Source organism: Protobothrops mucrosquamatus, unplaced genomic scaffold (assembly GCF_001527695.2).
Source record: "Protobothrops mucrosquamatus isolate PMUCROS unplaced genomic scaffold, P.Mucros_1.0 scaffold2323, whole genome shotgun sequence".
NCBI classification, from domain to species: Eukaryota; Metazoa; Chordata; class Lepidosauria; order Squamata; family Viperidae; genus Protobothrops; species Protobothrops mucrosquamatus.
Window position 1 is genome coordinate 1 of NW_015388407.1, and position 27,286 is coordinate 27,286.

At 39.8% G+C, this 27,286-nt stretch overlaps 1 protein-coding gene across 1 annotated transcript in view; it reads left to right on the plus strand.

Annotated features, from left to right (window-relative positions):
• Positions 1–1,088: 1,088 nt before the first annotated feature.
• Positions 1,089–27,286, plus strand: part of LOC107295371 (CUB and sushi domain-containing protein 2-like) — a gene marked incomplete at its 5' end in the record, with an annotated part of 77,638 nt that continues 51,440 nt past the window's right edge. Inside the window, 9 exons of the mRNA XM_015824684.1 lie at positions 1,089–1,298; positions 5,408–5,596; positions 7,319–7,496; positions 8,684–8,829; positions 9,618–9,689; positions 10,659–10,781; positions 11,608–11,796; positions 13,648–13,794; positions 16,849–17,125. Of these exons, the coding sequence (XP_015680170.1) occupies positions 1,089–1,298; positions 5,408–5,596; positions 7,319–7,496; positions 8,684–8,829; positions 9,618–9,689; positions 10,659–10,781; positions 11,608–11,796; positions 13,648–13,794; positions 16,849–17,125 (1,531 nt within the window). The remainder of the gene's footprint in view (positions 1,299–5,407; positions 5,597–7,318; positions 7,497–8,683; positions 8,830–9,617; positions 9,690–10,658; positions 10,782–11,607; positions 11,797–13,647; positions 13,795–16,848; positions 17,126–27,286) is intronic.

Here is a 27,286-nt window from a genome sequence, read left to right on the forward strand (position 1 = left end):
CTCCTTCTCCTCCTTTCTTCTTCTTCTTCTTGGTAGTGGGGAGATTGTCCTATCTAATTGTCACAGTTAAATCCAACATGCAAAATCCAAATGACCACTGATGGTACTGGAGGAACGATGTAGGTAAGCCATGAGTGGCTGGTACTCCATGATCCAACATCCAGACAAGGGACATCTTTCTACAAGTCAATTCACTGTCCTTCAAACTAACTATACATCCTTCTGTATCCCCCATTCTTCCAAAGCAGACCAGAATACTGTATATTTGGTGATGGCATCAAATTAGCAATCCAGTTGATGTGTATGCTTCACCATGTACTTTGGTCATAGGTGGCCTGAAAGTGAAGTATAGAAAGCAAAGCAAAGTAAGTATGAAGTGGGATTGTCCACTTTAGATCCACTACCAACTGGGAGAAAAAAATCCTATTATCCGGAAACAGAGGGGGGCCCAGAATTATAGCAATGGAATACTCAAGAGATATATTGGAATAAACTTTATTCAGCTACAAAGAAGCCAGAGATAAAGGCATTGTTTTAGAAAGTAAAATACCAAAGTAGTTGTCTAGTCCCTCTGGCTGTGCTTTCTGGTGATGTTTCATCTTTTTCTTTTTTTTTCTAAACCAAGGCTGGCGGTATAGTGCTCCTGGGTTTCTAAGGGGCACAAAATGTTCCTAAATGGCATTTATGAAGCAATACATACATGAGAAGCAGGTTGATACGGCGGTTAAAGATACTGGCCTAGAAACTGGAAGACTGTCACTTCTAATCCTAGCTTAGATATGAAGCCACCTGATGACTTTTGTCCACTATGTCTCTCTCAGTCCTAGGAAGAGGAAGGCAAGCTAAAACCACTTCTGAAAATGTTGGCAACAAAAATTTCAGGGACTTGTTCAAGTAATCACTAGGACTAATACTGACACCCACCCCACTGTACAATATTGTCTGTGAAAGGTCCTACTCTGAAGCCTTGAGAATTCTGCCAGATGTATGTTGAAGAAGAATGATGGAAAGTTAACCAAACACAGAATATTTGGCCAACAGTTCAGCTAACGAAATCTCCTTTCTCCCACTTTCTCTGTCATCTGCAGGTGCTCATCTCCAGTTCTTAAACTTCTCCACTGAACCTAACCACGACTTCGTTGAAATTCGCAATGGGCCCTACGACACCAGTAACATCATCAGCCGGTTTAGTGGGACCGAACTCCCAGGCTCCCTTCTTTCCACATCGCACGAAACCACCATATATTTCCACAGTGACCACTCACAGAACAAGCCTGGTTTTAAAGTAGAATATCAAGGTAAGTGTCATGTGTCTGATTAACGAAACACTTAAAAGAACTTTCAGGCATTTTTTTAACCTAAAAGCATTTATTAAGGTTACAGAAATGTCAGTACGGCAGGGTGGAATGCTTAGATCTGAGATTCTTTTCCGTTGCACCTACATTCCAGGCATTTTTCCCTCCTCTATTTTGGGGTCATGGTTCACATCTTCCAATTAACTTGGAAGATGTGATTCACTTCCGGTTTCTTTTTCCGGGCTTTCCTTATTCTCCTCCCCTTTCACTGTTCCCTGATTTAACTATAAAAATACCAGACAGTTCTGCATATTGTCAAAGCAAGAATATACAGTATTTGCAGCGCTGACAGTAAGGAGCAGGCAGACAATAAGGCTAAGAATGGAGCTACCCAGTTGACTTCCGGCCACTTAGCAAGAATGCTATAACTACTGCATTTTTAGAAAGCAATACTTTTAAGATGTGATGGAAACTCTTGTTTTGCCGAGCAGCCTTGCTAAATCCTAGTAGCCTGCCAATATAGACAAGTTAATCCACAATGTGTTTTCCAGAAGGTATTAGTGCTATAACTAAGAGTTCAACCTGATGTTAATTTGCTTGGTGCTCAGAGGCCTCTTAATTACTACATCAGGCAAATTCTTCCTTGCACAAATCTATTCTTTAGCTTTGCCTCTGTATTTCTACTTCAGTGCAACAAAAGTCTTCATCTTCTGTTTACAGAGATCATTATTTCTTAGTTGTACAGTATATGCAGTGGTGTGTGCCAGACTTTATCAGGTAAAGAAAAAATTAAGGCTCTCTCATTACTGCTATACCTGCCAGATGGTCATCCGTTTCCCAATTGCCCCATTCAAATTGAAGGTTATCCAAAGCTGAAAAAAAAAGATAAAGAGCTATCTCTTCTTATACCAATGAGAATAAAGGCAGGACAATGTTGAGGGGTTTTTTTTTCATTCCCTCTTCCCTTCCAGAGATAAGCAGGTGTGGAATGACTTCTTCAAGGTGCCTTTATGCCGGTCAATTTTGCAGAACTTTTGACAGATCCCCTTTCATATGTCCATCTTGCTCAAGAACAGGTGTAGAGGGGGTGTCAAAATCTGCAAGATGGTGGGTAGGGCACTGCAAGCAACCAAATCAACATTTGTAGGTAGTGATGAGGCTTTGCAACTTTGTGGTACTATTTCGCAGGTTTTGACACATACCATGGAGGCCCCCCAGGTCAGGAGAAGCCAAGAAAGCACATTTTAAGTACAGTTGGGCACGAGTGGCTTTGTAAAATTATCACCAAATCTGTAGGTAAAGAACCAGAGAAGGCTTCTCTGAATTTCTCTAGAGGAATCAGAAATTCTTCAGTGGTTCCTCACAGGAAAGGATTTTCATTGGCAGTAATGATTAGATGGAAGCTCAGGAAAATTCAGACTGTTAGGGAGAACAAAGCAAATTATATTCATACATGTGCAAAACCCAGCCACATGAAGTACATGAAATACCCACAAAAGTTATTTTCTCCTTTTAAATAAATTTCAAAAGCAAATTCTTCTGAAGGAGTACTGCTATTTAAAAAATAAAGAATGCAAGAGAATCCCTCTGTCTGGTGCTAGTTTTGAGAAAAGAGCTCCAAAAGAAAAAAAAATCAGAATTTCATTGTGATTCTCGACAGAAGGAATACTCCTGATTTAACAAAATTCAAAACATCCAGTGTCTGTTGTTTTGTAATGTGCTGCCATATGCCAGTCAAGATTTTTTTCCCCCCTTGCTCTCAGTCTTCTAGCAGTTTTAATATCCCTCCCCATGCCCACTTTCCAAATTTATTCCATGCAGGCATATACACATATCAAACCGGCATCATTTTTAATTATTTCAGCTATATGCAGGTTTATAATCAAAATGTTCTGCACAATATTTATGGACAGCATGATAACGCAATGGAACCCATATGATTTAATTTAGGTGAACGCGTTTAGCAATTAGCAGGGNGGAGAAAAGGTGGCGGAACTCAAACCTGGCCACGCCCTCATCAAACCCTAGGACCGCCCCTTTAGAGAACAGGAATGCAAGTAAAATTTGGGAGGGGCTATTTCCGGTGTGGGAGGGGCTATTTCCGGTGCGGCCGGCCCGGAAAAAGGTGCCGGAACGCGGTTCCGCCGCGTTCCGGCTGAAAAAAAGCCCTGGCAATTAGTACCAGAAATTTAAATTGGACTTGGAAATGGAGACCCAGTGAAGTTGCTACTATATTGGCATCATATGATTGTATTACTGTGCAATTATTAATCTGTCTGTTCTCTTTGGGGCAAGCTACAAGTCTCTTCTGGACTGACTACAAGTAGTTCTTGAATTACCACTGTAATGGAGCCTGTCCATCACAGTCGTAACCCTTGACAGTCGTAAAATGGGTCGAGCATATGACTGATCTGATTTTGTGACCATTTTTGCAGCAATCATTCATTGAGTGACTCACCATGGTTGTTAAGAGACTCTGTGGTTGTTAAGTGAATTCTGTGGTCATTAAGCAGATCAATATTTTCCTATTGGCCCTATTTTGCAGAAAACCAGAAGTAAATGCTGGTTTTCAGCGAGACCATTGTAAAATGTAGTCATGTGACCACAGGGCACGGTAAATGTCCATCAATGAGATCCAGTTGCTGAACATCTGAAGTATGGTCAGGTGATTGCAGGAAAGGTGACTATTGAAACTTCAAATCTGGGTTGTAAGTACTCTCCAGATAGGTCCAATCATTAGTCAAGGACTATCACTACAAGATTATCACAACTAAGAATGCACAGTAATCTAAGTAGAAGGATACCATAAAACTATGGTGTTTTCACCTGACTAAGATTATTATTATTATTATTATTATTATTATTATTATTATTAATAATCATCATCATCATCATCATCTTGTAAGTCAGCCCATATGACGGGATGAGTCTACTGGCAGGAATAGATCATGGGAAATTGATCCTTTGGGGCAGCGGAGCTCTTCCCATAGCTATTAATGTATCACTGCTCTGATAGGATGAACTTTGGAACAATGTCTATCAATTTATTGGTCCTCATATTTATATAATATTTGGATGGATTCCAGAAACCTAGAATCTGATTCAATCATATGCTGCTTGGTTTCATAGCTTTGGTTGCTAAATAGTTTGTGCTTAAAGATTGGAGATCAATTATCTCAGATGTGGTTCAGCTGGGAGAACATTGGAAACAAGTCAGTTGCCTTATACCAGGTTAGACCTTTGATCATTTAGGGAGGGAAGAAAGACCTCTCTAGCCATATTTGACCACTGAAGGTAGTTCTCAAGGGATCTGGAGAAGAGTAGTCTATCGGAAGCCCTGGAGATTGACTAGAGAAGAGTTGTAAACAAAATTAGGCATATGGGCGGGTCTATACAACTTGCCAACTATTTTTTTTTATAAATATTTTATTAGATTTTGTACGGGTAAGGAAAGGATAGGGTAAATACAGGTATGGGAAGGGGTAGGAATAAGGAATTGAGGATAGGGTACGGGGAAGGTACAATAATGGGGTTACCCCCAACAATAATCTCATGTTTTAACAAGCAAACTACCATCTGGATATACATATTGAGTAAACATAGTTTATATAATACTAAACAATTATAATGAGTAGAGTTGGTTATAATCATATAACTAGAAATTAATAAGTAAATACAATTCCTCTAAGTAGATAACCTTAATTGATAAAATATCAACTAATTCTAACTGTTGCCACTAGTATTTAAAATCACAACTTGCTGACTATTGATTGTGCTGATTGTTAACTTCCTCCAAGGTTTCAAGTCAAAGTGCTTCCCATCCCTGTTATTCTTCTGCCTTCACTATGAGCATGTGCTCCAACACTGACTAATGGTCTTTCTCTATAAGACAGGGGTAGTCAACTTTGGCTCTTTTATGGCTCGTGGACTTCAACTCCCAGAATTCCTGAGCCAGCATAGCTGGCTCAGGAATTCTGGGAGTTGAAGTCCACGAGTCATAAAAGAGCCAAGGTTGACTACCCCTGCTATAAGACAACATCTGTAGGTAAAGAATTTCTGAAGGAATAACTGATTTTAAATCCATTGCTATGTTTGTACTCTATGATATCCAGCTTATGAACTCCAGGAGTGCCCAGATCCTGAACCCTTCGCCAATGGCATTGTAAGAGGAGCAGGTTATAGTGTGGGGCAGTCCATCTCTTTTGAGTGCCTCCCTGGCTACCAGTTGATTGGACAACCAGTCTTAACCTGTCAACATGGAACCAATAGGAACTGGGACCACCCATTGCCCAGGTGTGAAGGTATGACTTTATTGAGACTTTTCTTGGTAGGGGATTATTAAGGAAAAAAGAGAAAAGTAACACACTAAGTTAGTATACCTAACTTACAAATTAAACGTGCACTTGACTTGTTGGTATTTGTCAAGAGGCATCATATTCATTTGTATCCATACATATAGTTTCCCTATTCTTCAGCACGAGCACCACTACACATTTCTGGCTACAAACCTGAACTGGCTGGTCTTTGACTTTTATCGGTTTCTGTTTCACTTAGACGTAGACCACTGCTAATTCAGCTTTATTGCTTCCACAGTACCAAGATATTCATTAATTATATTGTCAATGGGCCTTAATTTCTGCTCCTTTAGGAAGTGACAAATCTATTTTTTTCCCATAGCTTTGATTTAATTTGAGTATGACTGTTGTATCTGTTCACCTCCATCTTCTGCATGCCTCTCTCAGTATTCCTTTCACATAGATATTTGTTCTTGGTGGCTCCCTCAGAAAACGGTATGAATAGAAATGTAGTAGTGCTGAACTTTGCTAAATTTGCTTGAGCCACAGGTTCATATATTCCTTTCTCTTTTTTTTAATAAAGATTTTATTGATTTTTTTTTTCATCAACATATGTTAATTTTTCCAATCAACAAGTTGTCCGGAGTTTGCTATGCTAATACATGTTCAGTTCCTAATCCTTCATTCTTTCCTCTAGCCAAGAATAAAATAGGTTCCAAATTTGAGAGTAGTCTGTATCTTCTTTATCATCCAACCTCATAGTTAATCTGTCCATCTTTGCACATTCAGATATTTTCCTGATTATTTCTTCTTCTGATGGCAGTCCTTCATTCTTCCAGTATTGTGCAAAAATTATTCTCGCTGCTGTAGTGATGTGTAAGATTAAATATAATTTTCTGCTTATTAGTCTTTTCAGGTATAATACCTAGCAAAAAAAGTTCAGGTTTAAAATCCACTTGTTCACCCAATATTTTTTCTAACCACATACTGTATGTATCTTTCTCCAATAGGTCTTTGCCTTACCACATGTCCACCAAATGTGATAATACGTGCCTATGTTATGTTTACATTTCCAACATCTATCTAACATATTTTTAAACATTTTTGCTAATCTTGCTGGTGGCAGGTGCCATCTATAAAACATTTTATACAGATTTTCTTTGTATGAGGTTGACATTGTTAATTTGTAGTTTCTCTCCCATAACATTCATATATTCCTTTCTCATCACATCCTCAATTGAGGATGCTTTGGCTTGTTAAAAGAAGGCTTCCCGTGACTTGTAACTTTCTGCATATGCTGAGCTCTACTAGTAGTCCTTTTTAACAACCACAGTTGTCAAGACAAATTGACAAAGTTCACAACACACAGTTAAGTGGTTAAAGGAGACTTAGGCCAGCACCAGTTATCACCAGGTTTTGAAAAGATTCCTTTAAACTGAAAAGGGGTTATGGGTTTGTTTTAGGTTTAAATAACCTTCCCTGCTCAGCTGAGTTGGGTATGCTCTCCCCCTGTTGCCTGTACAGAGAAGAGTGTTGGTTAGGGAATTCTGGAAGTTGAGGTCCACACCTCTTCAAGTGGCCAAGATTAAGAAACACTGTACAGCTCGTGAGAATAGCCGTTTGGAGGACTTGAAAATAGATTAAATGATACTAAAATCATACCACCACTATTGTGCAAATTCTGAGATTTAGTAGCTCTTAATGTCTTTTGTGGTCAATTGCATACAGTCCCCTGTGGAGGAAACATCACTGCCCAAAATGGAACGATCTACTCCTCCGGCTTTCCCAATCAGTATCCCAATTCCCAGGACTGCACGTGGGTATTTGTGGTGTCACCTGGATATGGCATCTACCTCAACTTTACCTTGCTACAAACAGAGCCATACAATGACTTCATCACTGTCTGGTGAGTGTGATTTTGACCTGGAGGCTCTCTCTCTTTTTCAGCAGTGTTGCTAGAACCTTGTCGTAGCTATGTTCTCTTATCCTTATGAGACAATGAGAGAACCTCACATCATGAGAAGTCTGGAGATATCAGTTTTTCACTTACCTCAAGGGAAACTGCCCAAGCTGGGATTAGGAAGTTTGGTGGCAGAAGACCTAGGATAATAAGATATATATTACAAAAAAACATCATCAAATTGGAAAAAAATTTCCTCTAACCCCCTGGAGGAAAGGGAAAATTTCAGTATGCTTCCTAAAGAACTTTAAAGTAGCAATGAGCATCCTGAACGGAGATTGTGATAATGGAAATGGCAGTAATGAAAATTGCTTGATTTGGAAAATGGATACCATAGAGAAACTTGGAAAGATGTCCTGTTGTCAATATACAACAGCTGTTGTCTACTCTCATTTCCATGGCTCTGAGGTCCAGTGGAGATCCACCAACCTCTAGATCAGAAGTCCACAAGAGGAAGCAAGCTGGTGACCAGAGAAGGACTGAGCTATGAATAGGAAGAGCTACACTGTTGCCTTTGCATTGAAGAGTTGTATTGTGTTACTTATCCTCTGTGTTGGATTATGCAAATAGACCTTTCAGTTATAAAGTCTTTGCATTATTTAATGTTTAGAAACTATTGTGCACAGCAAAAGCTGGGTGGCAATGCTGGAATGCCTTTTATAGTCAAATTTAAAATAATAGGTATTTTGTATTTTTTTTTCATTAGTTACAATTTGTTGCAAACTAAAAGCTTAAGTACAGTATATGTAAAGTACACTATGTGCAAATTCTTGTTTTCACCTACTGTATTTCTAGGCTGGGAATTGGGACATCTTCAAGTGCATAGCTAGGCAGATATTCCAAATAAAATAAGAAAGAAAATAGGAAAAGAGCCTTTGATCGGTCTTGGAGCCTGTGAGCAGATCAGGAGAACTTTGTGGATCCCTTCAGCCAGATCGACCCACTGGGAGTGTCTGGTTGGCCTTCCAAGCATCATCTGGCTCTTACATCAAGAGGATGGTCAGCCCTTTCAAAAGCTGGAATTGTCTTCAGCCAACAACCTGGGTGGTGTGCAAACTCTGATCCATAATGTTCCCACTCTTTAACCGTGTCTTTTCTGTTACTCTTTTGTATTTCTTTCCCTTTCTCTTCAGGGATGGTTCTCAAGAGACAGCTCCCCAGCTGGGGGTTTTCACAGGACACTCAGTGAAGAAAGTCATCCAAAGCTCTTCCAACCATGCGCTAATGAAGTTTCACAGTGATGCAGCCAATGGAGGCCTTTTTGTCATCCACTTCTATGGTAGGTACAGCTCACGTGTTGCATGCAGCAATGAGGGTTCAATTGGACATTGCTTATGTATTCAGCTAGGGCTTATCAGCTGCCTTCTCTGCCATACCACACTCTGCAGCATAAAAAAAAAAACCCCACTAATTTGGACCAATAAGTAGAACTTATCCTTATGGTTGGGTTCGCACAGAAAGCTTAATCAAATTGATTAGAAGCCAAGGGCTGCATGCATTGATTATTGTTAAGATTAGAGATGTTTTTTTGTAGCTTAACTCTGCCCATTGAGTTAGCTTGAGATCCCAGGTGTTGTGCAAATCAAGCAAATGGGTGAATTCAATAATCAAGTTGTGTGAACCGTCCCATGAAGAAATTCAAATGCTGAGTGAAGAACGGTGTAGTTGGTGTAAACCAAGAAGTAAGAGATACGTTTGGCTTACAGAATAAAAAAAAAGAATGTATTTCTTCTGGAAAAAAAAATACCCTTGAGGGCCAACGAATCTTCAAAATGTTGAACCACAGAAGGCTACAAAAGGGAGAAAATTGGTTTCCACCACAACCCCACCACCACCACCCAGGGAGCAGCTTTTGTTTGTTGTGGAATTGATTTTCCAGAGATTCAGCTTCTGGCTTCTCTCTTTGTTCATTATTTATTTACTCATCCATTCAATTCATGTGGCTGCCCATCTCAACAAGTGATTCCAATTTTTGCTGAGGAACTATAACACAAAGTTACATATTCAAGTCCCATAGCTAGAGATTTGGTACTCTCATGCATTTGATTTATTTCTTTCTCTTCCCAGCCTATCAACTTTCTAAGTGCCAACCGCCAACTATGGTCCCTAATGCTGAAATCATCACCGAGAATGAGGATTACAGANAATAATAATAATAATAATAATAATAATAATAATAATAATAATAATAATAATAATAATAATAATAATAATAATAATAATAAAGTTGGAAGGGACCTTGGAGGTCATCTAGTCCAATCCCCTGCTCAGGCAGGAACCCTACACCATTTCGGACAAATGGCTGTCCAGTCTCTTCTTAAAAACTTAAAAAATAGATGTTACCTACCAGTCAGAATTCTTCCACTGCATTGAGTGGTATGCTTATCCAGACTTAAAGGGTAGGTCTTTTACCTGTACACCAGATGCGTACAGAGTTTGAAAGATTAATGAGGACAATGGGATAACTGGAAGTGATTCACAAGAGAATAGAGGTAGCAGATGACAAGGCTTGGCTGATGATGTGAAGCGCTACACACCTGGGAGAAATATCGCAAAGTAACTCAGCTAAAGATTTCTCCCTAATGACACCATCAAGTGTGCTTCAAAGATATCAGATAAAGATGTAACAGACCATGAAGCAGTGATAGGACTTATGCGATATCCCCCCACCCCTTACTTCCTTTGACATGTCTTTTGGCTAATTCAAATCACTAACACTTTAAAGTAGTGTTTCCAACTTTTAACTTTAACTTTGGCAACTTTAAGCTGTGCGGCCATCAACTTGCTAGCTGGGGAATTCTGGAAGTTGAAGTCCATGCATCTTCAAGGTTAAGAAACATTACCCTAAGGTGACTTTCTGGACCATGAGAAAAAACACACGTGATTTAATTTAATAGCAGATGGTCTTCCCCCATTTGGCAAGGGAACAATTTGAGAGTGGCAGTTTTAGTTCACGTGCTTTTTCCACTCCCCTTACTTCAATTAACTTTATGGGACCCCGATCTCCTTCCTCACATCTAGTTCAGTTGTAATCACGATCCATCTGATGACCTTGTTCAAAATACGTTCTTTTGTATTCTTGGAACACACCTGCATCTTCTTCGTTCCTTTCCGCAGGTGATATTATTAGGTATCAATGCCTTCCTGGCTTCACCTTGGTTGGAAATGAGATCCTGACATGCAGGCTTGGTACCCACCTCCAGTTCGAAGGCCCTCCCCCAACATGTGAAGGTCAGTCTCACTTTGATGGAAGTGCAAAAAATCCCAGAACTCATAGCAGAGAATAAATAATATATGGATCTCTTGCTTTTTAATATTGGATATACAAGAAGTCAAAGAGATATATTAAGACCTATGCTGTGGACACCCAGAAAAAAGTGTCAAAAAGACTGTTCCTTTAAAAATAATATAGATGATGATGATGGTGATGATGGTGGTGATGATGATGATGATGATGATGATGATGATGATTGACTAAAAATAAATCAGTCTGCATCACCCGCTTCTAAAGAGGACCCATGCTTTATCTAGAAAGGGAACCTAAGGTAAACATGGCATAGGTGCCACGACAGATCATTTTCCTGATTGCAACACATAGTTTATATTTGTGCAAATGATATTTTCTTTGCAAAAGCAATGTGGCAATCCATCTCATACTCACAAACCCAGTATAGACAAGGAGGGTTTGTGAGGCCCATGTATACCAAGTTTTAAAAGATCCTGAGATAGTCATGAAAGCAAGGTCTATTGCTAACTAGGGGAAGATGCAACAGAACTGTTTCCCCCAGTTAAATAGTCAAGTAGGTGATGGGAAAGACTTCTCACAGAGCCCAAGTGAACTAGTGTAAGCCAAAACAGGCAATCTTCACCAAACTGTGGACTAACTTCCAGAATTTACTAGCCTGCATCTTCACTCGATCTCGTTGGAGACCTGCTAGATGAGTTATCCAGATTCCTCATATCTTCTGAGCCCAGTTAACAGCCCCAAGAGCAGTTTTCCTTCACAGTGACATAGAGTAACTCTCTGTGCCTTGCTTTTTTCGTTGGTGTCGATCAGTTCACTGTCCAATGAATGAGGTCCTCCGTGACTCCACAGGAGTGATCCTAAGCCCATCCTTCACAGGCAGCTACCCTCACTTCCAGACTTGCTCTTGGATGATAGCAGTGGAACCAGAGTACAATATCACCTTCACCGTTGAATATTTCTTGAGTGAGAAGAAGTACGATGAGTTTGGGATATTTGACGGTGAGTCATAAAGATTGGATGGTTTTGGAGATGAGGTGGTGGGGGACTAGATTACCAGATTACCTAAACTACACACGTTCCTTTAGGGGTGGAAGGTGGTGAAGAGGGATCAGGGTGGGACTACACATTGCAGTAGCTACCAGAATTTGGCCCAGTGAGACAGAGAAAGCAATTGATAGAGGAGAATACTTATAGCTCAGGATTGAAATGTGGGGTCCTTGGTGCTCTCTGAGCTTGGTTGTTTTCTTGCAGACATTTGATTACCTGACTAGGTGACCTCATCAGTGCTAGAGAAAACAATATCAGGTGGCCACCACCAGGATTATTAATCATGAATTATATGATTGGTAGCATCATGCACTGTTCCTCCATGGATAAGACATCAATTGCCAAAGATGGGGAGAGGAAAATGCATTCTAAGCTCATAGAATTATAAAATAACTTGCAGAGAGTAAATAAAACTATTTTTTTTCTGATTCCATGCGGCTAAAAGACATGATTACCCAACTAAAGTGATTGACAGGAGAGAAGAACATTTCACTTTCTGCATATTTAACTTTGGAGATTCCCTGCCAGGGCATATAGTTTAGTAGGCTGCAAGCTGAAATGTTAAGTCCCCTTCCTCAGCCTTACAAGCCATTGTGCCCTCTTCCTTCATCCTTTTGCTCTCTGTGCTTTTTCCCTTTCATGCTGGAGATAACTGCATTTAGTCTTCAGGGCCCTTCTTTCCAGATTCTCCCCCACAAATGATTATCTGCCAAATCATGGTCTCTTGCTGAGCCCTTTGTTAGCTTCACTAGATGAATTTATTCATAATTATGAAGATTGATTAGGAAGGATTACTCTGTCGGCTATTGTTGCAACTATGACAGCTGAAAGAAACATCTGTATTCAGTATTTCTGAATCCTAGGGTTTGGAAACTTATAAGAAAAGAAGGCTATTGCAATCATCTATGCTCTCTGTTCTTCTATATAACCTTCCCGACGCCATACCCCCCAGATATATTTAACTAGAACCAGCTTTACCCCATCCAGAGTGGTCTCTGGGGTTGATGGGGATTATCAACTAGCAAAATTGGTAGTGAACTGTAAAAAATCCACACCAGGTAGGTTTCTACAACTTTCATTGAGCTAAGTGCAAAATGATGCTTTGAATGTCATGTCAGGAGCCTTTCTTCAACATGGCCCAAAGCCATGTAAAAAGCACTTTACAAATGAATGGGTGTGTACATGTAAATAAAACTAAATAGTACATACAATTAATTTAATTATCTGAAGTTAGTCTTCCCTATTGCAGCGTTTCTTGTTGTTGCAGAGGTAAAATAAGAGGAGATTCTGTCGATGCTTCTGAGTCCCCCCCCCAAAAAAAAATATGAGAGATAAAGACAGGAAATAAACAACTGAGACAAAATAAATAGATTCCCATGTTTCTTTGAGCAGTTTTTCTTAACCTCTACAGTTTTAAGAATTCACTTGGTCAATATTCTGGAGGAACATTCAACTTGAAATCCACACATCTTAAAGTTGGTGGTGTTGAGAAATACTGTACCAGAGACTGAATAAATTAAGAAATCTGGGAATAAATATCAAATCATGCACAATGATGTAGGAATTTCATTAACCAAGCAGGTTGGAACAGAGTTGAGACAGATCTCACTTGGACGTTTGTGACACACACACACACACACACACACACAAACACACCAAAATGTGGGAGGCTATAGAGTACCCTGGGCTTGGTTCTGTATATTCTGAAGGAACTGGACAGGATGCTGACCGCTTAAAAGGTTTGGTTCAATCCAGTTATGGCTTTTCGTTGGCTCATACTCTATTTTTCTGATGTTTCTAAAGGGACTTCAGGTCAAAGTCCACTGTTACTGTCTCTAAGTGGAAATTACTCTGCACCACTGGTGGTGACCAGCTCAGGAAACAGAGCCTATCTCCACTGGTCCTCTGATCATGCCTACAGCAGGAAGGGTTTCCGGATCCGATATTCGGGTGAGTAGGGAATACGAAAGAAGTCTGATCACCTTTGCATAAAGCAGGAGTAAGCTGATGAGAAAATGCTTCTTCTTGACTTACTTTTTTTGGAATTCTAAAACTAGAAATGAATCTCATTCGTTTTCCCATAGAAAAATCACCCAATCTATTTGGGATTCTTTTTTTTTAATTTGTTTGCTTTGCTTTTGTTGTTTAATTAATTCCTTCCTTTCACGCATCTTTTCGGTCACTGAGCCTGAAGTCTTGGATTAATGCAGTTTGCTTCTGAATAAGCATGAACCAAATTGTGCTGTAAATGGAATCACATTCAGGGTTACGGCTTGCACTTTTTGCTGTAATTAATTTAGCGAAGGGTATTTATTATTAATTACAGGCTCATTGAGAAAGAATGCACCATGCTCATCTCGGAAGTAATACTGTGGTGCGTAAACCCCAAAGCCGTTATTTATTGCAGGTCAGCTAATTTTGTGTGCAACTTTTTAATTTTATAAACACTACAATCCAGCTTTTCAGTTCACCATAAAACTTTCCGCACCGTGGATCATACTTTCTTAAAGTGAGAATTGCAGAAAAAGAAATAATGTGGTTTATTTCAATATGACTAAATTGAGGTTATTGTTGTTCGGGGAATAATCATTGGTTACATAGCTAAATTCTAGAGAAGTACTCTGCTGGGAGACATTGCCATTCTCCTAGGAAATTATTTTGATCCATTTAAAATACAGTGTTGGTTTATAATTGGGAACCATTGTTTCATGGTCATACGGAGATGACATAACTGTGAAATAATTATAGGTACCATACCAAATAATTCTTGGATGGCACTTAGAAAATCTGCAAATTGACAAAATTTCCATCTGTCAGTTGCAAAAAGCCACACTGCTTAAATTCTCACATATAGTACACTGATATTATTTTGACATCATAGGTTCCTGAGAAAAACTCAACGCTCAATGCTATGAAGTCTAACACCAGCTAAAAACTGGCATCTGTGACTTCACGTTGCGTTGATAATAATTGATCATCGATCATCGATCATCAATAATTGATAATAATTTGATAGAAAATGAAAAAGTTAAATTGCTCTGCGACTTTAGAATTCAAACAGGGACCTGCCACATAAGACCCCAGACTGAACAATTGTTGATAAGAAAGACAAAAAAGTCTGGATAGTGGACGTGGATATTCTGCCTGGAGACCGCAGAATAGAAGAGAAAGAACTGGATAAGATAACAAAATACAAAGACCTGCAAATAGAAATAGAACGACTGTGGCAAAGGCAAGCAAGGATAGCACCAATACTAATAGGTGCCTTGGGTGCAATCCCAAAACAACTGGAGCACCATTGGCATTGACAAATTCGCCATCAGTCAATTGCAAAAGGCGGGGACAGCCTCCATCTTGTTCCTTACTCGGAACAGATTCCATCCTGTCATGATATCTGCAACACCATCAAACATCCACATCTGCCTATCCCAGGTCCTTGGTAAGGACTCGATAGGTAGACAAAAATGCCAAACCTGGTCTGAACATCTGGCTGACTGTGCAATGATCAATAATAATAATAACAGATGGCAGTTGGGGAAGGCTGATATATAGATTAATGGCAATTCATGCCATTAAGTGCATTTTTTTCCTAAATCTGACATATGAATTCAAGTTGTAGATTTAAAATATACAACTGTTCACAACACATCAGTTGTAACAAATACTGTAAGTTCCCTGTTATCGTTTGAATTCTGGAGGTTCAAGCTAACATATCTTAGAGTTGCTAAGGTTGAGGAACGCTGCTCTACATCTATAAAAAACTGAAGTGGAAGCATGGATTGAAGGAAATGAGAAAAGTTGACCTTTGCTTCTTATTACTCTTATTTGTTTCCCAACCATTGCCACAAAACAACCCACTAAGAATGCATTTTAAAGAATGGGAACTACATTTTTTTCTTGTCTACACCCCTTTAGATCCTGCATATTTGTGTGACTTGAGGTGGCTTCCAATAACTAAACTAAACTTAATCCATAAAATTGCAATAAAAGAACCGTAAGGGTTTTTTCTTTTTTTTTTTTTTTTGTTTGGAATGACTGGAAACATTTTGCTGAAAGAAGAAATATCAAATTGGGTTTAAGTGGAATAAAGAGGTTGAGGAAAAAATAGATGAAAAAATAGGAAAACTGTGGAAGACGTACATATATGATTTATTTCTTTTCTCTTTACTTATTTTCTATCGTTCTGTTTATGTATTTTACTATATTGATTTTTTTTAAAAGTACATTAAAACAATCATAATCAATAGACCTCTTAAATACTGTTAATAAAAGGATCTTCCTGCCCCATTGTTCTCAGAAAAAGGACTTGTTTTTATCATTTTCAGAACACATGAAGAGAAGCTGCTACTGAAAATGTCATAAACAAGCATAGAACAATATATGAATCTATTTTTCATTTCTTTTGCATTTACTACCTTTGTATGGTGAAAGAAGAACCTGTAATAGTTTTTTCTAACTTTCCCAGAAAAGAAACAGCAATCATTTCACCATTAACATTTTCATGGTGGATGTTTTATCCTGGTCCTGATTTCACGTGAACTTTAATTATTCCATCTTTATAAAAGTAATTATGAAAGGTTTGGCAAAGAGTCCCTCAAAATGAAACAAGCCATTCTTAGCAAAAAATAATTTTTTTAATTACTTAATGAAAAGCAATCTAAACTGAGGCAGGGGCATGCCTAAATGTGTCCTTAAAACATTAATGGTGTTATTCTATTAATGAATGAATGTTTAATTGGAAGAAATTATGTTTTATTTATTTTTTTTGCTGAGCAAACAGGAACTTTATTCCACTGAGATTATTGTGGCTTGCTTTATAATTCCAGTTTGCTTTTTAGAGTCCCAAATTATTTGCACTCTGAAGGGTTAGAAAGCCAGAGGATTGAGAAAGGTAGAGAGAAAAAGGAGTGGATTTGAACAGAGCCATTTCTCTTCAACTGTAATTGCATGATGTTCCATGCTTCTGAGTATATGCATATGTATGTTTTCCTCCCACTTGTCTAGCCCCTTATTGCAGCCTCCCTCCAGCACCTCTCCATGGCTCTATCCTCAGCCACTCCGGCCTGCAGCCAGGAAGCACCATTTGGTTCGGTTGTGACACCGGCTACCGCCTCGTTGGCCACAGCTTTTCCACGTGTTCGAGACACCCCCAGGGTTACCACCACTGGAACAAAGCCATTCCTCTGTGTCAAGGTGTGCAGGAGACAACTGTATACTTTCCTGTTGTTTATCTGAACATTTATCCTACCCTGTCTTGCAACAGGCTGGGTGTTACAACAATGTAAGGTCTAAAAGGGCTGGCTATCCTAATACCCCAAATGTTGCACAAATGTTATATGTCCCCAATATTAGAGTTTGACTCAGGCAAGATTGTTTTTCTCCTTCTCTCTATTGGAGTAGTTGATTTTTCCTTTTTCTGTTGTTTTTGCATCTGCTCTGACATATTCAGTGGTTCCATATTATGTTAGTTGAGTGGGTAATTTGACCACCCATTGGACTTTGTGTCTTGTTTCCAATGGTCTCTGTCACCATGAAACTTGGCATCAGAAACATTTGTTTCCTAATCTGAGGGGAAGGCACAAACAGCTACGTTTTCAAAATTGTTGCAGGATCTTCCAGCTTTCCCCAAAACTACCCATCAAATGGAAACCTAAAACTAAGTGTGGCTTCATCCCCAGCAGAAAGCTTTGGATAAAGCCTAAAAGAGTTCTTCGTAATTCCTTGGAGTCTTCCAAAATGGAGCAGATTTAAGCTAGTCTTTAGCTGTCACCAGGTCTTTCTGGTGAACTTTGCCCCATTTATCTGAGCAGAGCTGAGCTATGCAAGTCTTAACTAATAATACCCCTTTCTCCTTGAAAGAGCAGAACTAAGAAGGGAAGAGAGACCCGATGAAAGAAGCAGTTCAGCCTAGTCAGCACACCTGAAGTTGCCATGGCAACTATAATTTTCAAAACCCCACCAGAAGCTGCACATTAAAACCCACCAGTGCAATATGTCTCTGCTTGCAAAGGCAGGAATTAATTATCATTGTGTTCTGGAATGAAGAGTCAGCTAATTTTACTGGGTGGATCCCAGGGCATCGAAGAAAGACTATGGATGCCCTGGGTTAATAATTAAAGAGTGCCAATAGAAGGGACTATCTGTAGCTGGAGGTTGAGCTGGTGGAGTCCATGGTGCTCTCTGAGCTTCGTTGTTTGCTTGCAGATATTTCGCTACCCAACTAGATAACCTCTTCAGCAAACAACACCAAGGACTCCATAATTAAAGAGTTTTTAGCACCATGCAGATATTGTTTTGAAAAATGAGGAAAGTTTTAGCAGATATTCCTGTGGAGATGACAAATATAGGACGGTGCATTTTATTTATTTTGCTTTATTAGCTGCTGCATTGGGTGAAGGGAGCAAGAAGCACATTTTGCTCATTGGCAATAGAACTTGGTTGTCTGCAGCAACTTGAGTTTAATTGTTCTCTTCCAGAAATGTCTCTGAGTGTCCTTCAGCCTATTGACCATTCATAGGTCACACTTCTTCATGGGGTGGTACTGAAATATTAAACTATGGCTAGGTAACTTGAATCATGACATCTACACATTTGCACTAACATCAGTTTCTTCGTAAGGTAAATGAATGGACAAAAGCTTGATGATCCATGGTTATTTTTATTTTATTTTAAAGGTTTCTACAATTGCTTGGGGAATAAGAGACTGAGGCCCTGGTTTATGACACAAGGACAGCCTCAGAGGCATTAGCATGAATGTTGGGATCCAAACAACCAGGGCATTTCTACTGAACCTTTAGAATTTCAGTATTTATAGTCACAATTACATCTGGTATCATGTTCAGGAACATTAGATCTATCAATCCATTAATTTAGATCACATTCTGAATAAACCACAATGGCTGTGGTTCATTTGGAAGAGTTAGCCATAAACCCCAATTAACAAAGTCCAGCATCTGGGTTCACAAACCAGACCAGCCATATTTTGTCTTAGATCTGTCTGTGAACCCCAGCTACTTTGTATTTTTGAACCTCATAATTATGCATTATTTTTCCCCTTTAAAAATCATATCCAGATCAGTGGTGGGATTCAGCCAGTTCGCACCAGTTCGGCAGAACCGGTAGCTAATTTTTTTGTTGCCCAGGTTCAGAATGGAATTCCGGAAGCGGCATCCACACAGAGAACCGGTTGTTCACATATTGGAATCCCATCACTGATCCAGATGCCTGCCTTCTCTCCAAATATGTAACACAGCTCCAACAAAAGATGTGAGGTGCCACTTGCTGCAAACAAACCCAGTCATTAATCTGAGACCTGGCAGGGTTGAATAAATCTGAAAGAACCGTTCTCTTGCCACCATTGAAATCCAGGCTCTGATGGGAAGACAGTTAAGGAAGGGGGGAAAGATCGGAGATTGTCTGATTAGACTTACTTAAGCTTCATTTAAAGCAGATTCATTTGTAATAATAGCCTTGCTCCTTGGGGTTCAATGAGGCAGAATGATTTGTTCCAGTTCCTGCTAACCAGCCAACCCCCCCCCCCTTTGCTTCTCTGAGCTCTTTTCAAAACAGACTTCGTTGGTCTTTTATTGCTTCTCTTGACCTCTAGCCACTCTTTGTCTTAGCATCTCTCAGGAACCTGCTTCCTCTGATTCTTTAAACAGTAGCTGCTTTCAGTTTTCCACAATCAGATTTAAAGTTCTTTGCTGCCCTTGTAAACTCATTTGAGGCTGTGGGAGTCAGGGTCTTAATGAACTGGTAAATCATTGGTTTTAGTTCTGCATGTTTTTCCTCAAGCATGCTTGTTGAAATATATTAACGCCAAGAAACCTGAAGTAACATCAAACATTTCCTGGCAAATCTTTGTCAAAAGTCATATAGGCAGAGTCCTTGCTTCATGATTGGTTGTTTTACAACCATTCAAAATTAGCCTATGGAGGTTCTCAGTCATCCAGGTCATGGTTGTCCCCAAAGTGCTTTTTCAGAAGGCAACTAGACTTTGTTTGTCCTTGAAAACATTTCATTTCTCATTCCAAGAAGCTTCTACCATTCTGACTGAATGGCGGAGGATGGAAGGATTTAGATTTTTTTTGCAGTCATCTGCAAAAGAAGCGTCTTGGAAGAGAAGCAACACATCTTCAAGGAAAAACCAAGTCCGGTTGCCTTTTTGAAAAAGCATCTTTGGGACAATCAAAATCAGGAAGGCCACAAGATGGGTGCTTTATGGCCCATAATGCACTCCCAATCACTGTAAATGGTCACACACACCCCATGGTTACATGGCCGCGTGTCAGGTGGGTCAGGCTTTATAACAGTTACAGGTTCCACACTCACATAATAGCAATTTGCAATATTTTTTGGCTACTATTTGGCAAAAACCTCAGTTAAATGAATGGGTTCACTTAATGACTGCCACAAAAAAGGCACATGGGTGCCTTGACTTACAACAGCAGTAAAATTAGGACTGTAATTCTGGGCCCAGTCATGGACATAAGTTGAGGACTACCTGTAATGATATGTTCCTTTAGCTTGAACATTTTACTGATGCCCTACTGTTTTGTCCAATCTTTTTTCATTTTCTTTGTGTGCTGGAGCTGATAAATACAAGCATCTACATAGATAAGCTCAACTTAAAATGCCAATACTTTTTAATGGATGATCATAAACCCTAATGTAAAAACAAATGGCAAATGCCTATTCTTCTTTAATAATCCAAGTGATTGTGTTCAGTCTCTCTGCATCCGTTTTGGATGATGCTCCCAAATTATCCTCTTCAATCACCAATCTAATCTGTAAAATAACAGATGTTCTGTTTCACGGCTGTAAAGATTCCATCCTGCCGTAGTCTGCAAAAGGATACTAAATGCTCCAAATTAGAATGCTGCTTTGATGCAAAAGAGCACAAGAGATGTTCCCCTCTTGTTTGATGAACCATTTGCCAAATCCAAGAACTTGTAAGTGAGTCCATTCCTGCCTGGCCATCTGTCCTAGAAGCAAAGTAGATGGAAGTCAAGGGCCTTCTCTAGTTATTTAATGAGCTCTGGATAAATTGCAACTGGTCTGAGCAGAGCTACATTAGGACTAACTAGGCTGTATATTGACATAGGATTCATAGAAATTATCCAGATGAAGACTGCTGCAAGATTTTAAATGCAAGCATTCCAGATGTTTAAAGACAGTTAAGACGCACCTTTCCTGACTAATATATTTTATAAAATGGTATAAGTAGATCTATCTATCTATCTATCTATCTATCTATCTATCTATCTATCTATCTATCTATCATCTATCATCTATCTATCTATCTATCTATCTATCTATCTATCTATCTATCTATCTATCTATCTATCATCTATCTATCTATCTATCTATCTATCTATCTATCTATCTATCTATATATATATATATATATATATATATATATATATATATCATCTATCTATCTCTCTATCTATCTATCTATCTATCTATCTATCTATCTATCTATCTATCTATCTATCTATCTATCTCTCTCAGAACTTTTGCAGCAAAACTGAACAAACACCCCAATATCTAAAGTGGGTTTAAAAGTAATGAGTGCCAGAAAAGGAATAACTCCAAGGGGACTGAGAGTCTTTGTTAATCAGAACCCCAATAAAAATCTGGAATGTTTACACAGGAGGAGAGAAGCGAGTCAGGCACATCAAGACAAAGGAGAGACTCTTGAAGGAAAGTGCAGCAAATTCTTCTTTCAAATAGTTTGTCCATAAGATTACTAGACCCCAAATCCTCTCTGAATATCCGAGTCTGGCTGTCAACAACCTGGGGGCTGTTATTTAAAGAATTCCTCTTTGGCTTCAAGATAAGGCTTGCTCTTTTCTGATGTTGAATTCATTTCCTCTTGGTGGGAGGCAGATGGGATAGAAATGCTGCCAGACATTTCACTTTTCGCTGGTTAGGTAAACTCCCCTTTTGCTGGTTTTCATTAAAGCACCAGCAGCTGAGACTTTCATTCTCTCACTTCTAATAAAAGCCTGGAATGGCAAACTACTTTGTCTTTTTTGTTCAGGCCAATGTCATTCTTGATTTCCCATGATCTTTAGCACATCTGATAAAACTGAACTTAATGGTTGGAGAGAGGGGACGTTGGAGATGTGTGATGAATTCTTAGTTTGCCTCTTTTTAAAAAATTCCCTCTTACCCGTTCTTCTCCGCCCTGCAGAATTTTCTTGTTTGCCTCGTATTCGCTCTCCACAATACAGGTACTCCTCAACTTACAACCACAACTGAGCCTAGAATTTATATTGCTAAGTGAGAAATTTGTTAAATGACTTTTGCCCCAGTTTACTATGTTTCTTGCCACGCTGGCTAAGTGAATCAGTGCAGTTGTTAAATTAGTAACGTGGTTGTTAGGTGAATCTGGCTTCACTTGGCTTGTCAGAAAGTCACAAAAGATGTCTATGGAGGTTCTCGGTTATGGTTGTGTACATAAATCCTTCCACTCCCCACCATCTAGTCATAGCTGAAGAAGCTTCTTGGATGAGAAGCGAAACGTCTTCAAAAGAAACACAAAGTCCAGTTGCCTCCAGAAGGAAAAAAAAAAAAAGCACATTTGGGGCAGCGGTGGGATTTAGCCGGTTTGCACCGTTTTGGGAGAACTGGAAGCTAATTTTTTGTTGACTTCGGCAAACCGGCTGAAGCCCTAGCCTTTTTTCGCAAGGCCCAGAACAGACCACCGGAAATGCATGGATGCCACTTCCGGAAGTCCATTCTGGGCCTCAGAGGCCCAGGCCCACAACAGACTTCTGCAAGTGGTGTCCACTCAGAGAACTGGTTGTTCAGGTATTTGAATCCCACCACTGCTTTGGGATCACAAAAGATGATCACATGACCCCAGGACACTACAACCGTCATAAAAATGAACCAGTTGCCAAGCATCCAAATATGAATCATGTGACCATGGTTTGCTGCAATGGTCATAAGTGTGAAAAAATGGTCATAAGTCACTTTTTCAGTGCTGTAATGATCACTAAGTGAACTGTTATAAGTCGAGGACTTGTTGTTGTTGTTAGTTGCGAAGTCGTGTCCGACCCATCGCGACCCCATGGACAACGTTCCTCCAGGCCTTCCTGTCCTCTACCATCTTCTGGAGTCCATTTAAGCTCACACCTACTGCTTCAGTGACTCCATCCAGCCACCTCATTCTCTGTCGTCCCCTTCTTCTCTTGCCCTCCATCTTTCCCAGCATCAGGCTCTTCTTCAGTGAGTCCTTCCTTCTCATTAGGTGGCCAAAGTACTTGAGTTTCAACTTCAGGATCTGGCCTTCTAAAGAGCAGTCGGGGTTGATCTCCTCTAGGACTGACCGGTTGGATCGCCTTGCAGTCCAGGGGACTCGCAGGAGTCTTCTCCAGCACCAGAGTTCAAAGGCCTCAATTCTTTGGTGCTCAGCCTTTCTTATGGTCCAACTTGCACAGCCATACAAGTCGAGGACCACCTGTATTTAAATTGCATTTATTATTTAAATTTATTAGTTACCTAACTCCAGTGGATTCCGGGCAGCACACAAAATGAGGGAAAACGTAAAAGCAGCTAAAGCATCAAATGAGGCAGGCAGCCCAGACTAAAATAATCTGATAGACATCAAAAATAATTGAACAAACAATAAACATCAACTCCAGGTCTGGGACCAAAGCCAGGAGTTGATGTTTATTTAACTTGTAATCAGAGAATATAGTTCTTAGAGTAGCAACCTTCAGTCAATATCTATGATTACACAAATTGGAATAAAACAGGTACCTATCCAAACACTGAAAAGAATTGCACAAACGATTTACATGAATGCTGTGCTGGTTCTTGTAATGCACTCTTTTGCCACGGAGATTCCCTTTATCTCATGTAATGAAATTCTCTTTAGTTATTTCATGTAACAATTGTTACAGAGGGGGAAACCCTCCGATTATCCTGGATGCTTGTATTCTTTTGCCTCAGATGACAGTAGTAATAAGTGGGTAAAGGAAACAGATATTGTACATTCCTACAAAAATGAAAAAAAAAAATATATGGTAGGACAAGAAAGGAAGTGTAGCCACAGTTTTAAAGCTATCCTGAGATCAGGAAACTGGCTTCTTAGAGAGTCCTAAATGGGGTCTTTTCTGAGCCTTTGCAACTTACTTCTAATAGGCTGTCATTATTTCTCAAAGCAATAAGAGATACTAGTGAGTTGCTTCTTCACACTACTTCTTGGAAATCAAGACTTTAGCTGTGAAAAACCAAGGAAGCTCCATTACTTGCAAGAAGGAAATAGAAACCATATAGTTATATAGACAGTATTGTGCATGTCCAAAGAGCATCATTAGGCTATGAATTCAGTGGAATTTCCCCCATTTGTCCTGCAGAGATAGGTATGGGTCCTCTCTCTGTCTCTCTCTATCCATCTATCTACCTGTCTACCTATATCTACTTCTCTCTCTCTCTCTCTCTCTCTCTCTCTCTCTCTCTCTCTCTCTCTCTCTCTCTCTCTCTCTCTCTCTCTCTCTCTCTCTCTCTCTCTCTCTCTCTCTCTCTCTCTCTCTCTCTCTCTCTCTCTCTCTCTCTATCTCTCTCTCTCTCTCTCTCTCTCTCTCTCTCTCTCTCTCTCTCTCTCTCTCTCTCTCTCTCTCTNTTGTTAGGTGAATCTGGCTTCACTTGGCTTGTCAGAAAGTCACAAAAGATGTCTATGGAGGTTCTCGGTTATGGTTGTGTACATAAATCCTTCCACTCCCCACCATCTAGTCATAGCTGAAGAAGCTTCTTGGATGAGAAGCGAAACGTCTTCAAAAGAAACACAAAGTCCAGTTGCCTCCAGAAGGAAAAAAAAAAAAGCACCTTTGGGGCAGCGGTGGGATTTAGCCGGTTTGCACCGTTTTGGGAGAACTGGAAGCTAATTTTTTGTTGACTTCGGCAAACCGGCTGAAGCCCTAGCCTTTTTTCGCAAGGCCCAGAACAGACCACCGGAAATGCATGGATGCCACTTCCGGAAGTCCATTCTGGGCCTCAGAGGCCCAGGCCCACAACAGACTTCTGCAAGTGGTGTCCACTCAGAGAAATGGTTGTTCAGGTATTTGAATCCCACCACTGCTTTGGGATCACAAAAGATGATCACATGACCCCAGGACACTACAACCGTCATAAAAATGAACCAGTTGCCAAGCATCCAAATATGAATCATGTGACCATGGTTTGCTGCAATGGTCATAAGTGTGAAAAAATGGTCATAAGTCACTTTTTCAGTGCTGTAATGATCACTAAGTGAACTGTTATAAGTCGAGGACTTGTTGTTGTTGTTGTTAGTTGCGAAGTCGTGTCCGACCCATCGCGACCCCATGGACAACGTTCCTCCAGGCCTTCCTGTCCTCTACAATCTTCTGGAGTCCATTTAAGCTCACACCTACTGCTTCAGTGACTCCATCCAGCCATCTCATTCTCTGTCGTCCCCTTCTTCTCTTGCCCTCAATCTTTCCCAGCATCAGGCTCTTCTTCAGTGAGTCCTTCCTTCTCATTAGGTGGCCAAAGTACTTGAGTTTCAACTTCAGGATCTGGCCTTCTAAAAAGCAGTCGGGGTTGATCTCCTCTAGGACTGACCGGTTGGATCGCCTTGCAGTCCAGGGGACTCATAGGAGTCTTCTCCAGCACCAGAGTTCAAAGGCCTCAATTCTTTGGTGCTCAGCCTTTCTTATGATCCAACTTGCACAGCCATACAAGTCGAGGACCACCTGTATTTAAATTGCATTTATTATTTAAATTTATTAGCCACCTAACTCCAGTGGACTCTGGGTAGCAGACAAAATGAGGGAAAACGTAATAGCAGCTAAAGCCTCAAATCAGGCAGACAGCCCAGACTAAAATAATCTGATAGACATCAAAAATAATTGAACAAACAATAAACATCAACTCCAGGTCTGGGACCAAAGCCAGGAGTTGATGTTTATTTAACTTGTAATCAGAGAATATAGTTCTTAGAGTAGCAACCTTCAGTCAATATCTATGATTACACAAATTGGAATAAAACAGGTACCTATCCAAACACTGAAAAGAATTGCACAAACGATTTACATGAATGCTGTGCTGGTTCTTGTAATGCACCGTTTTGCCACGGAGATTCCCTTTATCTCACGTAATGAAATTCTCTTTAGTTATTTCATGTAACAATTGTTACAGAGGGTGAAACCCTCCGATTATCCTGGATGCTTGTATTCTTTTGCCTCAGATGACAGTAGTAATAAGTGGGTAAAGGAAACAGATATTGTACATTCCTACAAAAATGAAAAAAAAAATATATGGTAGGACAAGAAAGGAAGTGTAGCCACAGTTTTAAAGCTATCCTGAGATCAGGAAACTGGCTTCTTAGAGAGTCCTAAATGGGGTCTTTTCTGGGCCTTTGCAACTTACTTCTAATAGGCTGGCATTATTTCTCCAAGCAATAAGAGATCCTAGTGAGTTGCTTCTTCACACTACTTCTTGGAAATCAAGACTTTAGCTGTGAAAAACCAAGGAAGCTCCATTACTTGCAAGAAGGAAATAGAAACCATACAGTATTGCGCAGATCCAAAGAGCATCATTAGGCTATGAATTCAGTGGAATTTTCCCCATTTATCCTGCAGAGATAGGTATGGGTCTCCCCCCCCCCCTCTCTCTCTCTCTCTCTCTCTATCTATCTATCTATCTATCTATCCATCTATTTATCTATCCATCTATCTACCTGTCTACCTATATCTACTTCTCTCTCTCTCTCTCTCTCTCTCTCTCTCTCTCTCTCTCTCTGTCTATCTATCCATCCATCTATCTACCTGTCTACCTATATCTACTTATCTATCTATCTATCTATCTATCTATCTATCTATCTATCTATCTATCTACTTGTCTACCTATATCTACTTCTCTCTCTCTGTGTCTGTCTGTCTATCTATCCATCCATCTATCTACCTGTCTACCTATATCTACTTCTCTATCTATCCATCTATCTACCTGTCTACCTATATCTACTTCTCTCTCTGTGTGTCTGTCTGTCTGTCTATCTATCCATCCATCTATCTACCTGTCTCTCTCTCTGTCTATCTATCCATCCATCTATCTACCTGTCTACCTATATCTACTTCTCTCTCTCTCTCTCTCTCTCTCTCTCTCTCTCTCTCTCCATTTCTTCTCTATTATTCCTTCTTGAGATGAAGTTTAAATTTATTCATCTTGTAGCTCATCAGTGCCTCCAAGCACCCATCCACACTTCCAGCACCCGATTCTAAAATCAGGTAGCAAGCTATATTCATTTATTTTATTTATTAAGTTTATATACTGCCCATTTCCTGATACAGCTATTCTCATATGATAAGCAGGCCTTGCAATGAATTGTCTTGCTCTGTCCTAAATCTCAGGACTGCTACTGCTGTAAAGCCTACATAAAACATGTTCAGCAAAGGCCCCCCCCACCCCC